This window comes from Pagrus major, chromosome 10, assembly GCF_040436345.1.
Source record: "Pagrus major chromosome 10, Pma_NU_1.0".
In the NCBI taxonomy this organism is placed as follows: Eukaryota; Metazoa; Chordata; class Actinopteri; order Spariformes; family Sparidae; genus Pagrus; species Pagrus major.
The window spans coordinates 14,569,170-14,587,342 of NC_133224.1; the positions used below are offsets into that span (position 1 = coordinate 14,569,170).

The window sequence follows — 18,173 nt, forward strand, 5'->3', positions numbered from 1 at the left end:
CTTCTATATGTTCACCAACAACACCAATCAGTTGTAAATCCAAGACAGAGGATGGAAAGAGGCCAATAGGTACCACAGAGCTGTAGAGTTGAACATTTTTAGCCCTCTTCTGTAACTCTCTTGAATGAAATGACTGACTAGTGCTACCTACATTTTTAAAGCATTTAGCCATTACCTTGCCAGCTAGAGAAGTCCACAGGTAGTCCATATGTCACCCAGCCTGAAGCACCTCCTCAGTATTTTTGTAACTTTTGAATGACAAAAAATATGGTCAAAGTAAACTTTATGATCCCGGGGGTAATTTATTTTACAGCCAGCAGCGAGTAAAAACAATAATCATCACATGTACCCTCAATAAGCACAGAAAAGGGACATTTATTCAGAATAAAGCTTAACATACAGAGAAGGTTACTTCAATACATTGTAGATGTCACGTCTATAATATCTCTGTGCTTAAGTACTATTTGTTACAGTGAGGTTTTTTTGTTTAGTTTCTTGTTTCTTAGACTGTGACTGTATTTTGGTTGTGTTCTGTAGTATATTGTCTTATTGTAGTTTTGGGTTAAGGTTTGGGTTGGGAGCAGTAAAAGGAGCAGCAGCAGAACACAAATACAGGAACACAGCGGGCGGAGGCGTGTTTTCTAGAGGAGGAAGGCTCCTCTCAGCAGTTTAATTACGGCATTCCTCAGAACCTAATCATGAGTAGATGTAAACACAGGCATCAGTCATTTTACTGACCCTCTGGGGAACTGACTGACAGGCTGGGTAAGAGGACTGGCAGCAGAAGTTTACGGTCAGACTGGTATCAAGCTGAAAGCATGGCTGTGTGTAACACTACACTGTGCTGTGTATGGCACGCTTTAATCCTGGTGTGGATCTGGATTCTGGAAGCTGGCTGTGACATACGATATCAGGCTGAGGAGGGTGAGTGATCAGGTGTTTTACATTGAGGATGGAAAACTATTCCAATGAATACATAAAACTTTAACATGTGGTGGTATTCTATTAAAACTCTGAGGCTCATTACAGTAGACTTTGAGACGGATGTCAGGAAGTGTTTCAGGAAAAGATAGGACTATCATTTTAATTCACTGGCAGTAATACAAAGTACTTTGTATAATACATATTATCATATCATGTTTTCATCTGCTTACTGCTGTCTCTGAATACATTATATCATTTAGACAGTTACTGTATCATAGTCTTGTAATAGGAATCAGTACAGTACATATACTATGTGTTTGAAGAAGAAGTTTTTTTTTAGTTTTTTTTAATTCTGACTTTTAACTCAGAAAATTGTACGAATTCTAAGAAAAAGTCTGAATTTGGATTTTAAACTCAGAAATCTAAAAAAAAAAGGTCAAAACTCTTAGAAAAAAACTTAAAAAGTCTGAGAAAAAAAAAGACAGAACTCAGCTTCTTTTTATAGAGGCAATTCTCTTTTTCCATTCAAATCAACAATACTTAAAAGATATCACTTGTAGTTGATATCTAATCTAGCCTGTTGAGTGTGGAGCTAATTTTACCTACCTTTACCATTGAGCAGTTTGAGCAGTATAACCTATATCATGCAGGAAAATCTAGAAACAGATCAAGACTTTAAAGCTATGCTAATGGGACTGCGAGGCTGTACTTTGAGCTACGTGCATCTTTTTTGCAGGTATTTGGTGATGAATTAAAGGACTGGACAGCTTGAAGTTTTGATCTTATGATGTGCAAAAGTCAAATGAAAGTCGGAGGAAAAGTCAAAGCTTTGTGCCAATCTGTCAAAAACATTAAACTCAAGTTCATGTCCCTCAAATGAAGCATTTTTTTCAACCCAACTGTTTCACACACTCAGCTCTCTTTGCTCTTTTAACTGTTAACGATACTCCCAGCTAAAGTAAATCCAGATTTGACCTTAATACAGCTCTCCTTCACTAAAATATTCTCAGCAGACTTACATTTTGTGAGAACCAACAGAATCTGCTGAACTCTGCTGAAACTGTTTTTAGAATTTAGAAAGAGGAAGTGACCTAAGATACCATCCTCATACTGAAGGAAACAGTGTGAGCCAAAGTGTTGTTAGAGTCCGTATGTAGGTGTGTGATCTTTCTGTGCTGCTGGAAGTGAACTGCTGGTGTTTCTCTGACTCTGTTCTGACTGTTAAAAAGGAAAATATCTGTCAGACAAAGTTCAGCATGATTCAACACAGTGACACAGTTGACTTTCTGTCCTCTTCTCTGTTTAGAGATCTTCCACTCTGACAAACAGACCACACTGGGATGGACTTCTAACCCGACCAAAGGAGTAAGTTGGGTTGCTAATAAGATACAAGATTATTTTTTCATTACACAACACAGGGTTGTACAGCGAAATGTGAGCTGTAGTCTCTTTATCCAACTCACAAAGTCCAGTTATAATTGGATGAATAAATAATAAGTCATCAAAAAAAAAAGTTGGAGTGTGGAGGATTAGTTGAGTAATGTCACTGAGGAAAGAAGCTGCTCTGTGGTTCTGATTTTATTATAAGGCTGTGTCATGTATAGTATAAATACAGTTTGATCAATGGCTGAACAATGACATTACATGTTCATACTAACTGTTTGGCCTCATTATTAAAGAGTTACTCCACCGATTTTAGATTAAAGTGTGTTTACAGGTCTTGGGGAGTACTACTGAGTATGTGACAAATGTAGTATTAAGCCGTTTGCAACTCCAGAGGAAGCTCGAGTACCTAGTTGCATTGTGGGTAAGGCTGGTTTCAGACCAAATCTGGCAGTGCAGTGAAAAAGTTGAAACCTCCTCAACTGTCGGAGAAAGTGCAGATGTCATGTTGTGGTGCGACTGAATGACTGAAACCACAGTGGAGTGTAATGTAGTGTGTCGTGTATTCACTCAGTTTGACATTGTACACCAGTTTAAAACATGTGTGGATGCCGACGATCACTGTAGGACCAGCATACTTAACCTACTGTGGCAGAGACACGACTGCAGATCAGAGGCAGAGCAGAGCGGCTCAGTAGCAGGGCATGTTATTTATTTACTTAGCATTGGTAAATGTTACAGAGGGAACACATATATACACCTATATACCTTTAACTATCTTACCACTCACGGAACCATGGAACCCACCATGGAAATCACTCTTCTAGTTTGAATAACATGGACAACATGCCCAGTGGAAGTGCAGTTTCACTAGATGTTTTGTTTAAAGGGGCACTGTGTAGTTTTAGAGAAGAAACTCAAACTGAGAATTGTAATATTTAAAATATTAATGAGACAATAATACAAACTCATAAATATGTATTTTTTCCATAAATGAATAAACAAGCTGTTCTACAAAGTAAACAAAGTAAAACAGTATAAACTGTGTTGTCCTTTAAAGTCAGTTTGTTTATTCAGTCATGAAAACAAAGAGAGTTTGTTTATTTAGTTTGAAAAAAATCAGCCAATGACAATATTTCTCTTCTCATTAACATTTCTTCACCTAAACTACAGAGTGCTCCTTTAATATTCCACTGGTTCATGAGCTCTGTCTTGTATCGAGGTTGTCAGGTTTCATCAGGACTTTGTGTGGACCTGTGGTCATACCTTGCAGCTTCCACTCATGTTCTCTTGCATCTTTCCTATCATCCCAGTGGAGTGAAGTTCGGCTGAGAGTGGGTACCGAGCGTCCGGTGCCTGTGCTCCAAGCTTGTGGAGGACCCAAAAATAGAGCTATTTTAAGCCAGTGGATGGAGCGTAAACATGCCAACGATCTACTGATGGACATTGCATTTGCTCAGGAAGAGGAGCCATCTGGTCAGCTCAGTCCACTAAAAGTCCACCTTTTCAACTCAGACATACCGATCACAACAATTCCAAGAGGCTGGTCAGACCTGGACCTTCAGACCTCTGAGCCATTTCCCGAGACAGTCTCTCCACAACAGATATCCAGTCACCTGAAGCGCAGTCTGGCTCTGAGCCTGGGCCCTGTCAGACGCAGAGGCTTCCAGCTCGCCTTCTCCTACTCAGGAACATGTGTGCTGGTAACATCCATCAGACTGTACTACAGGAGGTGCCCTCACATGGTGGCTAACCTGACCTTGTTTGAGGGGACAGGGGCCGGGTCCGGTCCCCTGACGGGTACCTGTGTGAAGGGAGCTGTGGAGGTTTCTCCACCTGAGAGAGAGTGTAAGGTGGATGGAGTATGGGGTCCACTGCTGGGGGGATGTACCTGTGAACCTGGCCATCAAGTCGTGGATGACACCTGTCAAGGTATGGAGGTCACATGATTTTTTGTTAGTTATTATTTTTCATATATTTCTGTCTTGATCACTGAGCAATACCACATATACACATAATGAATTAATCTACACATTCTACTTCACGTGTCCTGGCCAGAGATGGAAAGTAACTAAGTACATTTACTCAAGAACTGTAAATAAGTACAGTTTTTATGGTCCTTTTAATTCACTTGAGTATTTACATTTTTTCTGCTTTCACTCCACTACATTTTGGAGGCAAATACTGTTCTTTTTACTAGCTACATTTATTTGGTTACTTTAGTTGCTGCATCAGAGCCAAAGTAGTGTGTTTTGAGCCTTTTCATGTATGAAATATTAAATCACACTTTTTTTAGTGTGTTTGTATTTACTTTTAAACAAGTAAAAAAAAAAGGCCAAAAACTTTTTTCTCCCTCTTTTCTTCTCCTGTGATGCCATATACATACTGTACATACATATACATATTATAGTTTTGTTTTTCTTATCCCACTTTTGGCTTCATGGTTCTAAATAATGGAGGGGACTCAAGATCAGGGTGCAAAAACAAAATGACCAAAATAACAGTGAGGAAGAAAAAGTTGTCTGTTCAACAAATCAACACTTTTCGATATCATTTGGTTTCCATATGAACTGCCACAGGCGTCACATTTCTCAGTATCCTGGTAAAAATAATCTTGCAATCTTGCACTTTTTGGATTTATAGATGACATATCTTTTATTACATGAACTGCAACCCAGGGCTTTCACATCCTCTTTTTCTTGATCTTCTTCCTCCTCAGTTTGATCTTTTCTCATTTTATTTTTACTTGAACATAATTCATGTGTTGCCAAGTAGCTCCCCCCACAACACAAGAACATTTATGGACACAACTACATAGGCATACTCACAATGCTGCTATCCTCAGGCCTTTACTTGGAATTGGGCTGAACTTGGGGGTTATTCAAAAGCCATGAACCCAAAGAGGCTGTGCGCAACTTTGCCAGACTCTGCCACTAGTTGGAAACTGGACAATCTTCCAAGCAAATGCTTTATCTTACAACCAAGGAAACTTTCAACTACATTAAGAAATAAAACGTTTACAAACAGCACCAGTATCAGTGTTGGGAAACAGACTATCACTATTTCTATTTCAACAGCATGCAGGATGGGCTACTACAAAGCAGCCAATGAGAGTGGAGGATGCCGGCTGTGCCCACCAAACAGCAGGACACATGAGGAGGGATCAGAGAGGTGCGACTGTCTGCAGGGTTTCAGCCGTCTACCCACTGACCCTGACGACCTCGGCTGCACTAGTAAGAAACACTGAGGGGGCTTTTGGAAACAGACAGGTGTCATCCTATTATCAGACTAACATACGGGATTTGTGATTTCCTTAGTTTACACCTTAATTTGACTAAAAAACTGTGTAGTTTTGTTGAAGAAATGTTAATGAGAAGAGAAAGATCTTCATTGGCTGATTTTTTTCTGCCTAAACAAACTAAAAAAAACAAACTCTTTATTTTCATGACTGAATAAACTGAATAAACAAACTGACCTTAAAGGACAACACAATTTATACTGTTTTACTTTGTTTATATGTGGCGGACCCTGCCACTTTAAAGTTTGAATTCTGAGAAATGTCAGAACTCAAATAAATGTTTAACAGTGGCCCTAATCCTCTTCTGTAAACTTGAAAGATGCTTTAATAGAAGGGCCTTAAATATACATTTGTTTTTGATTTAAATCAAGATATGGCTCCGTCTTTATTTTCCATTTCTGCCACATGGACATGATATTAAAAAGGGGACAGATGACACTGGTTGTCTCTCAGTCTAAGTGTGTCTTTGCTGCTCTGTCTTGTCCCCCACAGAACCACCCTCTGCCCCTGTGAATCTTACAGCCCATCATCATAATGACTCTGTGCTGATAGTGACATGGGATCCTCCTCATGACTGGGGAGGCAGACAGGAAGTGATGTATCGTGTCAACTGTGAGAAGAAAGCAGAGGCTGGGAGTCAGTGGAGGGTATGTGGGGATGATGTGGTTGTCCTGCCAGACTCAGTCGAACTGAGCCGCACATCGGTCAGCATCACAGGACTGAATCCACAGCACGACTACAGACTGTCAGTGAAAGCCTGGAATGATATATCCACCCTGCAGGGGGCACCACCTTCATCCACTGCTACTGTTACCATCCATAGATGTATGTAAGGTCGACTAGATTTCAACACATTAGATAGGAGGAGTGGGACAAACACATCTCTGAGACAGGAAAGAGACAGCTGGGGGAACAAGGGTTCAATTCTGGTTTCAGTTGCCAACTTTAAGTTTCACTGTGAATGAGTTCCTCATTTAAAGTAGGACTATGTCATTTTTGAAAGAAGATAAAACACATTCTTCCATTTACAAAAAAGTCATAAGCAATAAAACACACCTTAGTTGATTTAATACACTCAAAAGTTTTGCTGCCACAGCCTCACTTAAAGGAACAGTTCACCCAAAATTGTGAATTCAGTCATCATCTCCTCCACACATGCTGATGAAGTCTCGTAGTCCACAGAACATTTCTGGAGCTTCACAGTAAAACAGCGTTGCAGCATTCTCCTAAACAACTGAAGTAGCTGGAGACTTGTTTACAGGGTACATTCAGGACAGCTCATAGTTGAATTGAGTATCACCAGTGAACTGGTGGGCAGTTTAACACTACATTGGTTGAATTTCTTGTCACTTTGGGGCAATAGAACAAGTTGTAAACGCAGACTATCTGTGTCTTCTTGTGTTCTCCTTACAGCTTGAACTTGGGCTCATATAAATATTGAAAAGTGAAGTGCCACTGGGTATTATAACAAAACCAGAAAGTGCATCTTTAAAGTCTTTAGAATGTCAAAAGTACTGTTATTTAGATAAACGTGTGTTGTCTTCCAGGGAAGGTTCCTCCTGTGGTGACCACTGCGACCCAGGCCTTCAACATCTCAGAGCAGGAAATAACACCAGCTCCTCAGGTGCAGAGTCGCTTCTCCCAGTGGCTCACAGTTGGTGTTTTATTCGGCATCTTGCTGCTTGTGGCTGTAATCTCGATTGCTGTGGGTGTCCTGCGCTGCAACTATACTAAACTCAGGTAAAGGGACCTTCAACTGCTGTTTTGTGTTCAATATTCCAAAACGAAAGCTTTCCAACTCATAGTGCAGGATGAGCTGTTTGCACCTAGCAGTGTTCTGGATTTTGATAAGGTTTAAGAAGGTTAATAAACTGGTGGAGAAAAAACACTTCAAGGTGAGACAGCTCACACTTCATGGTTTAATGTTTAGGATTCATGGTTGTTTTAATTGTCCTTCTACGACACAGGGGTGTACAATGAAATGCAAGTTGTCCCCTTGTTCTACATAGAAACACATTTTTCTATGGTGGAGTGTTGAGGATGAGACCAGAAGTCTGGTGGTATTTAAACTTTTGCCATAACTGTGAGTGTACACAGATGGGAGCTGTGCGATGTGCTGGTCAAGCTATGCAGGAAGGAGGAGAAAACAGTGCTTTGTCGGAAATGACAAAAAGACAACAAAAGAAGTGACACAGTGAGGGGTTTTGAAATTTTTGTCTTTGGTGCCCTCCATCCAAGAGTAGGAATAAAAAAGAGAGCAATACAAGCTGCTGCCTAATATAAGCATGTCTTAATATTGTCTGAAGATCCAGTTGTTATTTTAGTTATTATTGAGATAATCCTGATTATCACCATCATTTTACTACCAAATTAAGATGTTCAGCCTCTAGCTGTTGTGGGGACATCAGAGAAAAAAATAGGATTGTAGGACAAAACACTTTTTTCCAATCACAGAAAACTTGATAAGAAAATAATTACATCATTTTCCACATTGGGACCCTCCTGCACAGGTTATACATAAGGTGATTTTGACTAAATTGTGAGGCCAAATTTACTAATAAGGATATTAAGTAATAATTTCTCTACAGGTCTGACCAGGATGTTGAGCTTCTGCCAATGGACGCTGTAATTTCCTATCGACGTCCAGAGGAGGCTGAGGCTGCACCACAGCAGGCCAACAGTAAGTGTCACAGTCCTGAACAGTAGTAGTAATACTTTGACATCTTTGTATTTCGTCATTTCTCCTCCTCGAGAACAGCAAACCAAACAAGCATTGTTCTCTTCTTCTGTGGTCCTACTAAGGAATATCACAATCAGGACACACTGGGAAATATGTCGATGTCAGAGTAAGGGCAACCACTCAGAAAAGGTCACTAGTGCTACCATTTGCCATTTACACTGAAAGCACCATGAGAAAATGTGGTTAGGAATTAGTTACTGTAAAACCAACAAGGTCCCAGCACACATGACATTAAAATGCATGGTTGTGTGTTGAAGTTGATATAAATCATTTCCGTCACAAATTCATCTTCATATTCACACTCCTACATTTTAACTGTCAGGCCAACGAGAAACTGATTTTAACAGTCACAAATGATTTCCTCCTTGTTTCAGTGGTGGAGGGTGTGGCCCAGTTGTTGGAGGGGCTCAGTGGCAGGCTGCTGGCCAGTCTTAAGGAGGTCCTGGTGGAGAGACACAAGCTCACCCTGGGCAAGGAGCTTGGCAAAGGTCAGTCCATGAGTCCTCATCAACAATAATCTCTCAATATTGTGGCTAATACTGTAGGTGTCTCTTCTGCTGGCATATCAAATTCATCTCTTCCTACAGCACACCTGATAGGATAAAGCGGCACAGTGTCACCAAGGATTACAATTATATTGTAGGATTCTGCAGTCCCTTAATAACATTGAATGCCAATGCAAGATGTAGTGTGCATCTACGTAGCAAAACAGAAGGAAGGGTGTCAAGGTTGGTGTGGTGGATGTGCACTTGTTGCTTAATCTGAACCCCAACTTAACCATAGTTTATTTGTCATAACCATGATCTTTACCATACTGCAGTTGCTATGCAAACATATAGTAGAATGCAATTGTAGACAGATTACAACAAACAAACAATCTGTTATTGTGCATACTTATCCAATATCTACATTATGTCTACTGCGTGTCTTGCTGGACTTCATATTTGTTTCTAATAAACAGATGGTAAGTCACAATGGAAACACTGTCAATTCACTCCTGAGCTCTGAGTCTGAGGTATTTCACTGTTCACTGTACAGTACAGTTAATCCAATGTTAAGTGTGTTTGACTTTTTATGTTGCTCTCTTAATACTACGCTCTCACACAATGTGTAAAAGGCATTGAATGAGGCATATTAATCACAAACAAACTGCCAATGTGCATGGCCACCAGAATGACCTAGTGTCGATTCTTTGCCTGACAAGAGTCTGTTAAGTCTTCTGTCGTAAACTCACATTAGAATGAGAAATGAATAATGAATGAGTGAACAATTTTTTCATACAACCCTAGACTCTTACTTAACTTTTGAATCAATCAGAGATGAGAATTATGCCATAAAGATGCAGAATTATTTTTATCCTGTATCTATAGCAGGTCAGTTAGTTAGGGCCAACCCTTTTTAAGAGGTAGTGAGTCATGTCTGCATCTAAAGTATCTGTATAGTTCACTGATTGGTCAGATGCTTGTCCAGTCCGGCTCAAATGTTTCTCAATAGATGTTTTCCAGAATTAAATCTTGCAGCAACAGGACTAGGTGTCAGAGCAGGTCTGCCCGAGGTGTGGCCGGGGGGGCACAGTCGGCCTGCCCGAAGGTTCAGTTTGGCCCAGCAGATGTTTTTAGATCAAATATTTTCAGTATTAAAATATATACATGTACATGCAATATTAATCGCTGTTTAAACTAATTTAATTTTGTTAGGTATAATGGTCCTTAAATATGGAGATCCCTAATTAGTGTTAATCATTGCTATCATGTAAGCATGGCAAGCAGAGTGACACAGGAAATCAGTTAAATAAGGGAACTTGGGATCCTAGTAACATTTTGATTCATAACTAAACAATACTATACAGTAGGTGCTTGCTTTTTGCCCGTGGCCCTGACTGACGGACATTGCAGTCCCCAGCCTGCCTCTAGCACAGCTAAAAACTGAGCTTGTGGGATGTAGTGAGGATTCTGAATGATAGCCTTTAGTGCATTGAACGGTACCGTTACATACATCAAACAAATTGTTTAAAACACTTAACCCAAGCTTAATTAAAAAATCAGATATCCAGTATCTAAAAGAATTTCACCTGGGAGTGAAAGTGAGTAACAACATTTGATCCTTCTTTTTTGTTCTGCAGGAGAGTTTGGCTCAGTGTATGAAGGGGTCTTCACCACAGACAAAGGCATGGACATCAAGGTGGCAGTGAAGACCCTGAGAGGTGTGTGTACTAAAACTCAGACCCTTTGTCAGAGCTCTACTTTGCTGTTTCTTATTTGTGTCACTCTTCTTTGTCCCATACATCCAGTTGGAATCCACAGCCAGGAAGACCTACATGAGTTTTTGAGAGAGGCTGAGATCATGCAGAACTTCGATCACGGAAATGTGGTCAGACTACTTGGTAAGATATACCTCACACATTATTCAATACTTGTATGCCTAACTCTCTTAGTAGAGAGCCCCTGGGGGCATTTCATACGGACTGGCAACTGAAAGCAATGTGACTTGAGGCTGCACAGATGCTGTGCAGTGGGTTTTCAATTCTTTTAAATGTTAATATCAAAAGAGCTGCTTGATAGACTGGCCTTTTGGGTAACAAAAGCCTGATTCTGCAGGAGATGACCAAAGCTCAAAGCTCCCAATTATTACCTTTCAGAGCTTTCATCCTCATCTTTTGGTGTTTAATACACAAAGAGATAGATTAGGTGTCCTTGTAGGTCCCCTAACCTTGACAACGTTCTAAATTTAACACAATCCATGGTCTGTGTTTTTGTGTCTAAAGCTAACAAACCTTAACCATAACACTGTGACGTAAAACAGATTTATTATCCAACAGTGATTTGCAATGATTTTGAATGACGCAGAAAAATGATGTCATCCTGATCATCATCACCTTAAAAGGAGAGTCAAATCAGAAAACACTTCTGTCACTTTAAAGGCATGGACAATGTGTTTTGTCAACATTTCACGTCTTTACCATCATTAAATCACTTGGCAGATAATTCATTTTCTGACCTGTCACTGTTGCCACCTGTAATACTGCAACTAGAATTTGATAAACTATAGTACATGTCGGTGTTTGTCCTGTAGGGGTGACTTTACAGAGAGAGCAGGACATTCCTCTGCCTGTTCCCCTGGTCATCCTGCCCTTCATGAAACATGGGGACCTTCGCCGGTTCCTCATTGATACACGCTATGGCGACATTCCTATGGTAAGATGCACTCAGCATATGCACGAACATAACTGCAATGTCAGCACATGCTTACACAGACAGATACACACAAGGACACTTTGACGTTTGACTCCCACAGGAGATTGGTTTGAGAGTAGTTTCTCTCTTGATAAATGGCTCAGGTTGATTCAGGTTTTTCTTTTATAGCTTTGGCCATCCTTTCTATTGGTTATAACATTGTACTTAAGTCCAACAGGGCTCGAAACACGAGTGGTCGGACAATCAAAAGTAAAAGTAAACAACATATCTGTACAACTTCTGGCCAGATGTTATGGAATTTTGTATCAGCATTAAAGGTCCTTAGAGGAAGAATCCAAATGTTTCAGTGAATCCCACTGACTGATACTGAAATGTACCTTTTCCATCTTCTCTGTATCCCTCAAAATATTGAATTTTTACACAAGTTATCTCATAATCAGAATCATAGGCAGATTGCAAAGAATGATTTGAGCAAAGACTAATGATAAGTTTCTGAGATTTCCAAAATAAATAAAATCCAGGAAATCCAGTTTGAGTTATGCATGAGTTTTATGGATCATACAAATTTCTAAATGTATCATACTGATAACCTTTTAATTCACCATCTTAACAATTGTAAAGTAAACAGTACAATATTGCTGTCTACATTACAAAGTGAGTCATCAGGAGTGTGTGCTTGCATAGACCAGAGCAGGCATACTTTATCTAGAATGACCACTTGAATGTAAACAAGCACTGTGAAAGATCCGGCACCAAATTTAAATAACAAGTAGCACCATGTCTAAAAGCTCCCGTGTTGCATTTTGCACATCAGGCAATAAAAAGATGACCATTTTCTGAGAATGAAGGGCAGGAAAAGAAGAGATCTGTGGCTTCAGGTCGTCTGCAGAGAGGATGAAAATGGTAAACTGGGTGACAAACAGTCAATATGCGTGCCGATTATGTCTGGAAGTCAAAGTGAATCAGAAAAGAGTCTCTGTGAAGATGTAGTTCCATATTTTACTGTGAATAAAAACATATGGTCCTACATAATACACCTGCTTTTAGAATGGTTTTAGTTTGGTTTAACAGTCTGTCAACTTAAAAGCAGGGAGCAGAGAGGGTACTTTAATGTTAATGCTTCACACTGGTTGAGCCAACCTACCTTGTAGTATAGCATAACAGCATAAGTAAGTGGGAAGTGGAGCTAAAACCAACATGTTTTCCACTCCTCTCGGCTCGTAGAAAAGCTTGTATAATAAGCACAATGTTATGTTTTGTAGCGGACCCAGATGCAGAGACACGTAGACAGTAGTTGAGTTTTTCACAAGAAAGGGGATTTGACGAGGACAAGGGAGGACAGGTGAACAGGTTGGCAGGTGAAGGCAGTGGAGCTAATTGCTGAGCAGAGAGATGGATGGGGTGTTGGATGAGGTGGAACAATCTGGCACCAAAGAGAGGCCAAAAAAGACCAGGGTGACGCAGAGGCAGATGATGGGTTGATGAAAGACAGGCTGCAGCGATGACACCATGCCCATAAGCATACTAGGAAGGATCAGGAGAGGGGAAATGGAGGGGGGGCACACAACAGGGAAAGAAAACAAGAAAAACAAAACTGTACGACACAATGTGACACACAAACATCTAGAAAAATGGAGACAGCAGTTCTGTTTTGCCACAATGTAATTAGTTTTCAGTAACATTGGACACATTGGACAGAATATCGCAACGAAAAGAAGTGTGTAAATTACAGAAAAGGTCATCTATAACAGAAATGCATAACCTGGACAGCCAATAAACCCTCTGGAGGCAGACTGAAAGGACACTCACCAACCCCTGTGTTTTTCCCACAAACTGCCACAGCATACAGAAGTATCCACTGCCAGACTACTGAGCAGCTTTATTCCTCAGGCTACAAGATTCATCAATTCATCAGCAACACTCCATTTTCCAAAATGGATGTAGCAGAACTCAAAGGACTCAAACATTGTTTTGTTTTTTAAACCCTTGTGATACAGGATGGGCCTCTTCCCCTCATAATGAAGGGTAATGAGAGATTAAATGAGCTGTGGCAAAAGTTGACCTAGGTTCAGCTACACTGCATTGTTCTCATCATAATGAAAGAGAAAGCAGGTTTGTCGCACATTTCTTTCCACTGGCATTGACGGGTGTAGCCTGTAGCCTGTGGATGATTTTAGAGAGACTTGTACTGAGGCTGTCAAAATGAAAACTGCTGTCTGAATAGAGTTTTACAGTTTATGCCTTTTGAATTTTTCATTCTACAGCTTACTTCCATCATTTGCTTTATCATCACAACCGCAACACAAACATGCTTACATCTGCACATTATTATGTTAAATACATTTAAATTAAAAACTAATTACATTGAAATTCAAAATAAAACAGAGAATACACCTGTTTCTATTCTCCTTCAGTTTGTGCCCCATCAGAGTCTCCTGCGCTTCATGATTGACATTGCAGCAGGGATGGACTATCTGAGCTCGCAGGGGTTCCTGCATAGAGACCTGGCTGCACGCAACTGCATGTGAGTCCATCAGAGGGAGACACTGAGAGGGGAGCTCGAAATCAACGACTCCTTGTTCATATAAGACTGTGTCTCTGTCCTCAGCTATTGGTATTCAACCATGGCTTGTATCTGTGAAGGAAGCCGCTTAAAATTTCAGTAAAGCGGACTGAGAGCCTCAGAGGGGACAGTGTGTGTGTGTTGGGAGAAAATATAAAAAAACAGTGTGTCAGAACTCTTGTTTTGTTATTTGATCTGACTCCAGAGAGTAGTGCCTGCACCTCTGTGAGCCTATGCTGATTACACAAATGAACTTTTTAAAAACATGTTTGTAATCCACAGGCTGGGTGATGACCTAAGGGTCTGTGTGGCTGACTTCGGCCTGTCCAAGAAGATCCATAGCAGCAATTATTATCGTCAGAAAGTAGCTGTCCGTGTGCCTATCAAGTGGATGGCCATGGAGAGCCTCTCTGAGTCCGTCTACACCACCAAAAGTGACGTGGTGAGTTCAGACTTCAGAACATCACTTTGTCATGGAGAGGTTTTGGCCTCAATCAATTGATAAACAGTTGAGATTATAGAAGTAGAGATTAAATTCAGATTTATTAAATTTGGACCTTTATGAATGTCTGGATTTTTACTTTGACTATTTAAACTATATCCTCTCAGTGGGCATTTGGCGTGACTATGTGGGAGATTGTGTCCAGGGGAAGAACTCCCTATCCTGGAATTAACAACCACGAGCTGCTGGAACTGCTGCTGTCTGGACACAGGCTCAAACCACCTGAGGACTGTGACCACAAACTGTGAGTTCCTGAGTTTATCATTTTTCATTTTATATTTTGATACGAGAGATTTTGAGACATTAACAGAAAACTGGGGGTACCAGTGGGCAGAACAAGAAAGTTGGGGAGAGTACTGTAAAGACGGCCAAACTCTATCTTTGTATTGTTTTATTATTCGATTTAAATATTATACAAATATACATGCTTACTTCTAATATTAAAGCCTAATTGATTTTATATATATGTTATATTGGTACTGGAAATCATTAATTAATCCAAAGAAAACATACAGTAAATCCAAGTTTACGGGACACTTGGCTGGCGAAGGGGCTTTAAAGAATAACTAGTGCAGTGCTTGTTCAGAATATGCTATACACCACAGACTCATTACTCCCACCCCGACAATAGCAAACAACTCTGATATTTACAATTTAAAATCTGAATTATTGCTTCTGTACTCTCGGAACGGACCACAACAAACAATGAGAAGGGCATCCCCGAGCAGATGGGGGGAAATGTTGGGTCCCAGAAACATAAAATCTCACCTCCAGTTCTTGTTGAAGAACAGTAAACCCATGTTGACTGTGTCTCCCTACTCATCCTGACTCGTTTAACCTTCTGCTTTTGTTTTTTCTCACTGCAATGGTTTACTACAGCAAGTTGTTGCACCACAGTAACCTCCGCTTTGTTTACATCTGCTTCCCCATGAGATCATGTGAGAGGGCTCATGTGTGAGTCCAGCTTCAGTCTGCAGAGCCATGAAGCCAGAATGCTTAAGACCTGCCCCTGCTGCTGCACAGAGCGGTGTTCACTGTTTATTCCAAATGTATTAATAATGAACATGTCACACACTGCACTACCTTGGGCCCTCAACAACAAACCTGCCATGTGTGAAGTAGATCAGATGAACAGTTCATGAGATATGTCAACAACATACAGATCTCTTGCTTTATAGTTAGATGTGAGGAAATTAAAGTTAACTCAAATTCTGAAACAACAACAACCAGTTTTGGTGTGATATCTGTAAAACGCAGATGGTTTTCGTTTTATTTGTTCAGGTTTTGAGATATCTGTGTGAGAATTCTGCCTCCACCCAATACACAGAGGTGGATGGAATTGTGTTTGTAGTAAGATTAGTGACTTATTCATTAAAATTAAAATTAAAATTAAAATAGGAAAATCATCAGCAACACCTCTTTCGAGAAACAGTGACCCTGGTGATTCACAGTACGCACTAGAGACAGTTTTTATAGGGACTATTTCTTTGACAGAAAGTAGTCCCATTTAAGATCATTTAACACAATATGATCTGTATCTTACCCAGGTTTACAAAAACATCATCATCAATTGTCACCCATAATGCACAGCAACAATTTTTACAATCCTGATACCATTTAAATCTATAGAGACTATTTAATGGGGAATAATGAATGAATGCAAGATGACACAGTTAAAAATTATGCCTGTTTTACTTCTCCCTCTCATTTTTAGATTTGTCTATCAAGTTAAATTTTGACCAAATATTAAATGTATTAATATGTTTATTATGTGTTTATTGATCTGGTTTATTATGGGCTGTAATTATGTCAGAATTACTGACAAAAAAATATCACTTTTGTAGAACTGCTCACAACTCAAAGACATATGATCCCTGTAATGATATGTCTTCAATGTAAGTGTGACCTAAGCATAGCTTTATTTTATTCCATTGGTATAGAGAATATTTTCATATATCAACAGTATATTTATATGGGCCTCACTCTGCCGTCTCCATCTCACCCCAAACACAGTTATGAAGTCATGCGGAGCTGCTGGGATAAGGAGCCGAGCCACAGGCCTGGCTTCAGGGAACTGGGCGAGACACTGAAAGGTCTTCTGTCGGAGCTTCCGGAGCTGGAGGCCAGCCAGGAGGCCAGCTACATCAACCAGGTCCTGGAGGTTGCTGCAGCGGCTGCCTCTCAGGATCCACAGACAGACTCTGGGGGAAGACCGGAAAATGTCTATCTGCCTGCTCCCATGGGTGATGCTGCAGCCAGAGATGAGGATATAGAAGTAGAGGATGGTTACCTTAAGTGTATTACTGGCTCATTAGTAAAGGGGGATGATGATCACTAAAAAGACAGTGTCTTTGTAGAAAAAAAATGTAAATATATATCTTAAAGTGGATGTTTATGAACTGTGTGTATGTGAGAGAAACAGAGATGTTGTGTGTATGTGTGCATAAACCGTTCAGTGGCATTTCCAGGGGACAGGGATTCAGGGGTGGGGGTGGATGGTAAGCCAGGAGTGACAATGTCTCCAATTGGATTTCGATAAACAGCAAGAGGGTGACAGAAATGACAATGTTTTACAATATTTGCACATCCTTATTGTGTATCAATTCCAAAAAAAATATTAATTACTAGTTAAGGTACGTGAGTGTATGGAAGTTCATTTCTGTCAGAAAAAGGGGAAAACACCCCACAAACATATGAGATGGTAGGAATTATTTTATGAAAAAAATGCTAAAGTTAAATTCAAGTTAAATTAGGATTTATCACATCAGTCAAAATTTTGACTTTCTAATTCAAAACCATGAAATGATTCGAAATTTTAACCTTTTAGGGTCAAATTCAAATCCAGTGCTTCACAGAGTGTAAAGCTCCCAGAGGCACATTATGATTTGTGATATTGGACTATATATAAATAAAATTGAGTTAACTTGAAAAATATAGAACCGATCACAAAAGTTGTTTCAAGAACTTGCTTACATATAGTCTTTTTTTCAAAATGTATACATCTCATTCACCTAAAATGCATGTTTGACACTGTCATATCTCTAACTCACAACTTTCTCTAACATTAGTTTGGAGACCTAGTTCACCTAGGTATGGAACTGTAGTTGCACCTGTGAGTCTGTAAATGCAATGCAAACATGGGGTTTGAGTCTAAAAGTGGTATAATTCAACAGGGCACAGCTCCTGAGGGCTGGGTAATAATTTATCATTACCATTTACTGTCCCTTTTTATAATCTGATCATGACAATATTCTAATGCAAGATATTGTGACTAATTGTGACAGTTTCAATGTATTAAGGAATGATAAAAAATACTACTTACTTGTGATTTTAAATAGCCTACTTCTGTGAATATCTTAGCTCATTCATACTGAGTTGAGCTTTGACAATTATGGAATATTAATTTATGTCCAATTAAACAAGCAATAAGAAGCTGCTTGAAGAAGGCATTGTTCTATGAAAATATATATCCTGTTCCAGTGAATGCAGATCCTTGTATAGTATGCTATGTAGTTGTTTTTTTTTTTAGTTTTTTTTTTAAAAAGACTCATTTTCATAATAAACTACAA

At 39.7% G+C, this 18,173-nt stretch overlaps 1 protein-coding gene across 1 annotated transcript; it reads left to right on the forward strand.

Moving 5' to 3' along the window:
* The first annotated feature begins 701 nt into the window (after positions 1-701).
* On the forward strand, positions 702-18,043 carry LOC141003646 (tyrosine-protein kinase receptor TYRO3). Its single transcript, XM_073475056.1, has 15 exons — positions 702-924; positions 2,231-2,289; positions 3,621-4,239; positions 5,385-5,540; positions 6,098-6,430; positions 7,153-7,345; positions 8,194-8,285; positions 8,720-8,833; positions 10,468-10,548; positions 10,636-10,728; positions 11,418-11,539; positions 13,954-14,063; positions 14,385-14,544; positions 14,712-14,848; positions 16,618-18,043. The coding sequence occupies exons 1-15, from the start codon at positions 819-821 to the stop codon at positions 16,940-16,942; spliced, it is 2,700 nt and encodes an 899-aa protein (XP_073331157.1). The 5' UTR covers positions 702-818; the 3' UTR covers positions 16,943-18,043.
* Positions 18,044-18,173: the final 130 nt, after the last annotated feature.